At 41.7% G+C, this 8,699-nt stretch overlaps 1 protein-coding gene across 1 annotated transcript; it reads right to left on the bottom strand.

Moving 5' to 3' along the window:
• Positions 1-305: 305 nt before the first annotated feature.
• On the bottom strand, positions 306-8,225 carry LOC102966104 (high affinity immunoglobulin epsilon receptor subunit beta). Its single transcript, XM_007092035.3, has 7 exons — positions 8,086-8,225; positions 6,907-7,030; positions 6,237-6,371; positions 4,132-4,188; positions 3,025-3,180; positions 2,581-2,679; positions 306-1,718 (listed from the first exon to the last, which is right to left on the bottom strand). The coding sequence occupies exons 1-7, from the start codon at positions 8,145-8,147 to the stop codon at positions 1,620-1,622; spliced, it is 732 nt and encodes a 243-aa protein (XP_007092097.1). The 5' UTR covers positions 8,148-8,225; the 3' UTR covers positions 306-1,619.
• Positions 8,226-8,699: the final 474 nt, after the last annotated feature.

Here is an 8,699-nt window from a genome sequence, read left to right as displayed (position 1 = left end):
TGATTCAGAAAATATACAGATTTTTGTGAGACTTTGTGTCTTTGAAAAAAATGTATGATCATTAAGGGGATGTAAAGTATTTGCATATGGAGGGGCACCTGGGTGGTGGCTCAGTCGGTTAAGCATCTGACTCTTGATTTCTGCTCAGATTCATGAGTTTGAGCCCCATGTTGGGCTCTGTGCTGACAATGCAGAGCCTGCCTGGGATTCTCTCTCTCCCTCTCTCTATACTCCTCCACTCTCTCTCTCTCTCACTCCCTCTCTCCCCAAAATAAATAAATAACCATTAAAAATATTTGCATGTGGAAGTTGTATATAGTGTAAGGTGTGTGTGTGTGAGTATTTGGTTTGAAAAAAAAATTATCATTTAGAGAAAAGAACAATTTTGACTGGAAAACCTTAAAGAATGAGGAGGGACTTAAAGTAGGGATTGAAGAAAGAAGAAATTCAAGCAAGCACAGAAGAGATGACAGAACATTTCAAGTTGGGGTGCTGATGCGAGATGGTCAAACAGTGTATTTAAGAGAGAAAATTGAAGTGGAATTAGAGAGTGGGGCCATTTGAGTTAGTTTTAAGTGTGTGTGTGTGTGTGTGTGTGTGTGTTCCCACAACAGACCTTTAATCCTGGCAGGTAAATTATTCCTAATGTCTTAATTTTACATATGAGAAAAACCAGATTAAGTAAAAAAAAAAATTAAATAACTTCCCACAACCCACTCAACTAATAAGCAATAGGCCTGGGATTCCAATGCATTTTCTAAGATCTGTGATCCTTCTAAGATTCCATGTTGGACTCTCCACATAAGATCAAACATAAGCAGGAAGCATCCATTGCTAAGCTGATGTGATAAACATCCACCAAAATGATTAATAGAATAGAATTCTTTTCAAATTTCCATCTGACTATATTCCTATTGCTAATTATCTGCCAATTGGCCTCCTTCTCACCTCCAAATTCACCTTAAAGTAATTTCTTTCTTCTTCGCAACTCAACCTGGCACCTGACCCAGTGGTATATCTTCTCCGAATGTTCCCCCATCCACTCCATAAATACACTTTGAGCTCCCATGATATAGGAAACTGGGAAACATGAAGCGAAAGAGACAAGTGTGGAAAACTTAGAACACTTATTTGGTCCTCAGTATACATTTGCTGAATGGGCTTTGTCCTTTAGGTGCTTACAGTCCAGTAGGGGGACATATATCACGCACATCTGTAGCCCTTACGAACTCTGAAAAAGGCTAAGAACCAAACATGACCGAACTGTCAAAGTTTAACTCATCTCTCAACCAGACTTCCTCTTGTTTCCTCTATTTGCACCATTATAGGCACAGAGTAAATGCTAACTGATTATTTGTTGACTTCCCACAAAAGTAGATACGAGACAGCAATAGAAAACAAGAAAAATAGGAGTCAATCATATCTAAAAATGGGTGAGGCAGGGGGAGTCTAGGTGAGCAGAAACAACAGATAGAGTATTACCATCTGGAGAATAAATCTTAATGTAAAACTGGCAGACCATAGAGAGAATTGAAATTTTGTCGGTAGCCCCTTAAACAAAGATCTTGGTTTTTTCTAGACCTTTTGCTGTGAGTCAGAATGTTCTGAACACATAATTCTTATGAATCAGCAGGAGAAGATGTCTCCCCTTTGTCTTCCAACTCACTGTAAATTGGCGAATATATGTTTAATTCTTCATAAAGACGATCTTCTGGAATCTGATGAGGGAAAAATGATTTAATATTAATCACCAGGAATTTTCCACCACTAGACGACTTGTTCGAGAGATCTATCTCATCTCTTTTGACTTTCTGAGTGTCACTCTCTTTCTCATTACACTGTAATTATTACTTCCATCTCCAATAAACCAAGCCAGACTGGCTGGCCAAGTGGGCCCAGGAGAAATTACATCAGTCAATAACAAGCTGGTGAGACTACTGTGTCTGAACTTTGGTATATCTGCTGTCTTATTTATCTTTGGAGGCAAGTGATCAAAACAAAAAAAGGCCACCAGACTTGAATGCTTTGGCAAATGGACAGATGAAGGGAGTGTGTATCATCTGGAAGATTTGAGTCAGTGCTTGTGCAAGTATTGGTGAGTTCTTTTCATACATCAAAGGTATACTGGATGGGTAAGGCAAGCAGAAATGTAGTTGGTAATCATGAATTAGGAAGGAAAGAAAATTGAGCCTTCAGAGCAAGTAAGAAGGTGAAAGCCAAGAAAAAAGAGAGAGTAGGAACACATATGAGGGACCTATTCTGGAAGAGAAAATAAGCCCAGATACCTGGGAGGTTCCATCACAGGCTACTTTCACATTTGTCTCTCATGCTCAACCCACAGCCTTTTCTAAAATTATGAAAACTCTACTTTCCTCATGCTCAGTCATGAGGATATACCCGGAGATTGGGGCTTTTACAAGTGGAAAAATGTGATTTAAAATACGAGATTTGGGAACCAAAATACTGAAACATGAAGAAATAATTTTCTAGAAGAAACGTTCCCAGAGATCCAGGCCGTACTTTTAAGATGAAGCTCAAATTCTTCAGTTTGTCATTCAGGATTATCAGGCCTCTACCTACCTTCTTTTTCTGGAATACTTCTCCAAGGCCATAGATCATGAGTGACACAGCACTACAAAACCCCAGGACGGTGAGAAACAGGATCATTGCCACGATCTCCTGTTGAACAATAACCAACAAGACAAGTGGAGTCACAAGGTAGGTGCCCTGAAAATGTGCTCCATTATAGCAGCCCCTGATTTCATCACCCCGTCAACGTGATCAGTCCCAATGAAGTGACATACGCTTGGGGACACCACACGATGGTCGTCCAGGCAGGTGACTCCAACCTCACAGAATTCAGATGGGAAGGGGTCGGCAGCCAGCATCTCCATACATGCACCCCCAGAACACTACATTATGTGATAGAGGTTACAGCAGAGGATGGGGTTCACGGAAAAGGGAAAGAGAGCTCTTACTTGGATTGGGAGTCAGAATCTTAGCACTTCCACAAGAAATACATACGGTGGAAAACCAAGCCACAAAGCAGAAGTCATCTCCATGAGTTTCCTGGCAGTTGTAGATATGAGGCCAGCAACTCTTCAAGTTGATGGTCAGGATGAAGATTCCTATTCCTGCAACAATGCTGCTGACGGTGTTTGCTCCCAGGCTTCCCCACACCTGATGGTGAAGGACAACACTCAGACCTGGGCTTCCATCTGCCAGCGCATTCAGTAGACCTCCCTGCATTCTTACGGCTGGTTGCATCCAGTAAATTCTGCCTTGGTTCCAAATGTAAATTGAAAAAGGAATGGCAGATCCTCTTTGCCATTCTTCTCCTAGTCTTCATGAGGAAATGCTTCTCTCTACTCAACCGGGCCCCATGTTGCCTCCTCATCTACCAGGTTTTTCATGCCTCATGAATCCAAGTGGGGAAACTGTTCATACACCCAAATACTCTGGCTCAGAGTAGAGCCAGTTCTACTCTGGTTGATGTACTCATTGTTTACTAAGCATCTATAACCTTCTTGCTAGGACTGTAGTCAGGAAGGCCCTTGTGGACACACATCATCTCTCCTCAAGCAGTCTCCTTAATCAGAAACAAATCAGGGGCGCCTGGGTGGCTCAGTCAGTTAAGCCCCCGACTTCGGCTCAGGTCACGATCTTGCAGTTCGTGAGTTCGAGCCCCGCGTCGGGCTCTGTGCTGACGGCTCAGAGTCAGGAGCCTGCATCTGATTCTGTGTCTCCTTCCCTCTCGGCCCCTCCCCTGTTCACTCTCTGTCTCTTAATAATAAATAAACGTTAAAAAAAAAAAAAAGGAAATAAAAAAAAAGAAACAAATCATCCATTTGATCATATGACTGTACTCACAAGGACAAGGCCCAGTGTGGGGATATTTCTTAAAACAAGTGTCAAGGTACTGATGCTTTACTGTCTTTTTAAGAAGACGATTGATATTGTAATGGTTATATTTTTAATGATTATATCCAACACAAAGTAGATTGGATAAAAAAAAAACCACATCCACATTCACTCATTATAGGGGAGATGATGGCACATCTCCCTCAAGACTCCTAAAATTCCATTTTTCTTATTTTCTCACAGATGGATAAAGACAGAATTGCAACTCACCAGATATATGGCATATTTCTTTTCAGACAGAATTGGAAAAAATCCGGAAATAGCAAACTGTTCAAAAGGAAGGAAGGGAGAAATAAAGTGAGTCTCTGTCTTTACCTCCCCTTTCTCCCCTATCCTCCAAATGTAAGGTTAAGTTGTGGGTACTCTATAAAGCTATGTATTAATATTTCCCATAAGCTCATCATTGTTGAGTTCTTATGTCCTATAGGGTGCTTCTCAAAATTAAGTGTGCATATGAATCATGTGACAGTCTTGTTAAAATACAGATTATTATTTTTTAATGTTTATTTATTTCTGAGAGAGAGAAAGAGCAGGGAAGGGGCAAAGAGAGGGGGACAGAGGATCTGAAGTGGGTTCTGTGCTAACAATGGGACTCTAACCCATGGACCACGAGATTATGACCTGAGGCGAAGTTGGACATTTAACTGACTGAGCCACCCAGGCATTCCCAGATTACTTTTTTTAATTGAAGTATATGTGACACACACACAATGATACATTAGTTTCAGGCATACAACATAGTGATTCGACAAGTCAATCCATTACGCTCTGGTCACCACAGGTATAGCTACCATCTGTCCCCGTACAACGCTATTACAATACCACTGACTATACTCCCTGTGCTGTGCCTTTTATTCCCATGACTGATTCCTTCCATAACTGGAAGTCTTTATTGCCCACTCCCTTTCACTCATTTTGACCATCCTCCAACACCCCTCCCCTCTGGCAACCTCCAGTTTGTTGTCCGTATTTATGGGTCTGTTGCAAAATGCAGACTTTTATCCAGTAGGTCCTGGAGGGGGCGTAAGATTCTTCATTTCTACCAGGCTCCCGAGTGATGCTTATCCTGACAATCCATGAGTTACTGTTGGAGTAGCAAGGTCCAGCAGACCTGGTACATGACTGTTGTAAAATGGCTCTCATTTTGTTGTAATTATCTGTTTGTATGAGCATCTTGTGTGTTAGAGTGTCAGCCCCTTTGGGCAAGAAGCATGTGTTTGTGGCATGCATATCTTGGGTCTCACGTAGGTCATGTAGACACAAAGTAATTATGAAGATGTACATGGGTAAAGATTTCTTGAAAATATAAATCAATAGCACAAATTAAAAACAATTTCAAAGGTTCAGAGTGTATGATGGGTAGAGAGACACCTAATAAGCAAAGTGTATGGGATGAAGGACAGTAGAGAGACGTGTCAAAATATGGCAAAGGTTCAAAAAGAGTCATGGAAGGGTGCCTGGGTGGCTCAGTCGGTTGAGCATCTGACTCTTGATGTTGGCTCAGGTCATGCACGATCCCAGGGTCATGAGCATGGAGCCTGCTTCAGATTCTCTCTCTTACTCTCTCTGTCCCTCTCCCCCACTTGTGCTCTCTATCTCTAAATAAATAAATAAATAAATAAATATTTTTTTAAAAGGAGATACAATGAGAAAGCACCTAAAAGAGTTTCCAGGACATAGTATGAGTTTATCAGATGCCCTTGGCCTTGTTTGACCTTGTCCTCCTCACCTCCTCAGTCTCTTCCTCCTGCCGTCACGAAGATAACTTGACTGACAAATAGTGTGAGGGATATTTTTCTGGAATTGGATTCTGAACGTTTATTTATTTATTTATTTATTTATTTTGATGTTGATCTCTATTTTTGAGAGAGAGAGGAGACAAGAGGGAAAGGTGCAGAGAGAGATTGGGAGACACAATCTGAATCAGGCTCCAGGCTCAGAGGTGTCTACGCAGAGCCCGATGCGGGGCTCAAACCCAGGAACCATGAGATCACGAGCTAAGCAGAAATCGTACGCTTAACCAACTGAGCCACCCAGGCGCCCCTGGATTCTGAAAGTTTCGATTCATTTTTTATTAGCTAAATGTCCCTTGGGCAATTCATTTCACTTTTATTAATCTCAGGTTTCTCATCTGATAAAAGAGTACTAATGTGCTTACCCCAAGTGCTTTGTAAACTGCAATACATATATATATATATATATATATATATATATATACTCTAAATACTAGAATAAATAGTTGGTTAGATCTGATGTGGGCAAGAGAAAAGCTACATGCAGTGTTATCTCAGAGGCAATTGTAGATGTTTACTCACAAACATTGCTCCCCAGAATGGGTAGCCTGCTTTAAATGATGAAAAAAAATCTTCCTTAAATTCGGAAACATTGATCGCAAAGCAGACGATCATTCCAAAACAAAGACATATCAAAGCAATCAGAATTTGTGTTACCTGTAGAAAAAGATGCATATGTTTTGTAAAATAAGAAGATATTTTTTCAAGACTGCATCAAAGTCCTTATGATGAAGGCCAAACATGAGAAATTGCTTGGGTGTCTTAAGCCATCCTGAGACAGAATTCAAATGCAATATTTTCTAGAATCATCAGGCCCCTCTAAGAATGGATACAGGCATGATCTGATGCAGGGATGGCCAATGTATTTCTCATGTGCCTCTATTTACATAGTCATGGTAGACATCAATAATTGTTCTTTCCATCGAGGTGCAGACAACAATTATTAATTTGATATTCATGATATTAACCCACCAGCAACTGACCAGTGTTGGCAGATCCTCTTTGCCATTCTTCTCCTAGTCTTCATGAGGAAATGCTTCTCTCTACTCAACCGGGCCCCATGTTGCCTCCTCATCTACCAGGTTTTTCATGCCTCATGAATCCAAGTGGGGAAACTGTTCATACACCCAAATACTCTGGCTCAGAGTAGAGCCAGTTCTACTCTGGTTGATGTGGGAAGATGTTCACTCACCCCCAGGAATTCCAGCTCCCTCCTCAAAAACCTCAGCCAGGTACGGCTTGGTGGGGCTGAGGCAGCCTCCTCCCGTAAGGCGTTTTCATGGAGAGATACTTCCGAAAGTTCGATCTGGGGCACGCTGTATAGTTTAAGCAGAAATTCAGCCGTGAGAAAATTCTCTCTCTGTGAAGTTCTCAACTGACAGGAAGGGGGGGGGCGGGGATTGACTATTTTTTCAAAAACAATCTTTCAGTGAAAGTCTTCATTATAATGTATAAGAAACTGAGTCAAAGTTAGTGGCCAAGATCACTGTCTGGCTAGTGATTAGATGAACAAAATGGAACAAAAAATGAGCCAAGTCTTCTTATTCTTGGTGTGGGGTCACTACCAACTTCTTTCTCAGTGATCTACGCTGATAAATAAACATAAAAGCAAACAGACGCGTTTACCTATGTGTCTCTCAGTCTTTTTAACCCAGAAATGGACCTGAATATATTTTGCCAACGACACACTCACCTTCATGTGCACAAAGGAATGGCTTTTAAGGGTTGGTTAAATCTCTATTCTTGTTTTCAGCCTCAGAGGAGGCTAACCAGAGCTACTGGCCCTTCTAAAACTTTGGAATATACTTAACATTTTGCAATAATATTCAGTCCAATATTGATTCCCAAAGCTCTGTCATCAGCCTCTCCTAAAATCTTTAAAAGGAAAGTCTTAATAACATGCCCATCTTCAGTATTCAAAGGAAAACTGAATTATGCACCTTCCCCGCCACCCCCTGTTTTCTCTCTAAACAGTGGGACAGGATTCCGTGGAAGGAGATTCACAAAGATTAAACCAGGGATGAGCCCAGGGTTGTTTTGAAAACTTTCTCTCCCTGAACACACCTCAGATGCAGAGGCAAGAAATCTCAATCTTCGTTAGTACGAAACTCCCCTACCTCAACCCCACAATATAAGGTCCTTCTGTGAGGAAGTTCACATTATTCCCAGTTCCCAAGCTGAGAGAAAACCTTCCTCCCCATCACCCAGAGAGAACGAACTACTGGCAAAGTATAGCAGATAGCTTCTTTATACTCGATGTATTCATTAAACCAGATGGGTCTGTGCCTAAATCCATGAATTGGCGTCTCCCCGGCACTGTCACTATCACTGGTCCACTGGGAACAGAAAGAAAACAGTAGCCTGTACCTACCTGGAGGGGCTTTGTGGCATTGGGAAAGCAAGACCTTCCCTGCTACTACTTTCTGTGTCCATTTTCTCATGAGCTGAGCGAGCCACCCGTGAAGAGTGCTGTTACGATGAGCCTTGGTGGGCTTCCTCTCGCCGTGTGCTCCAGATGGTCAGTGAGGATGGGTTGTCTCATGACCTTGATGACTATCTTCATACTCAAGGCATGTGTCCCACAGATAAGCTTCCCAGCTGATAAAGAGCAGTAGGTTTGTTTGTGGTTTTGTTATATCGAAGAACAAAACTGAGGGACTGAACAGGGACAAGTATGGAATGAGGAAATTTGAGACTCCTGGAGAATAGACCCGCCTGCGACCCGGACCATTTACAGAACCAGAAAGAACAAAAAACAAAAACAGTTGAGTGGAGACTGAGAAGGTGAGAGAGAACCACAGGACAGAAAGAGATGTTCTTCTCTTCTGGAGCTTTCTCTACTTGGCCGTTTCTGTGCCAGAAGATTTCCAAAGGTACCCTTGAGAAGCCTGTGTTCCCTGTTTATTTTTTTTAATTTTTTAAATGTTTATTTTTGAGAGAGAGAGAGAGACAGAGAGGGGAGGGGCAGAGAGAGGAGACACAGAA

This window comes from Panthera tigris, chromosome D1, assembly GCF_018350195.1.
Source record: "Panthera tigris isolate Pti1 chromosome D1, P.tigris_Pti1_mat1.1, whole genome shotgun sequence".
In the NCBI taxonomy this organism is placed as follows: domain Eukaryota; kingdom Metazoa; phylum Chordata; class Mammalia; order Carnivora; family Felidae; genus Panthera; species Panthera tigris.
Note: the sequence above shows the minus strand (reverse complement) of the source record. Positions and strands in the feature narration are given on the sequence as shown.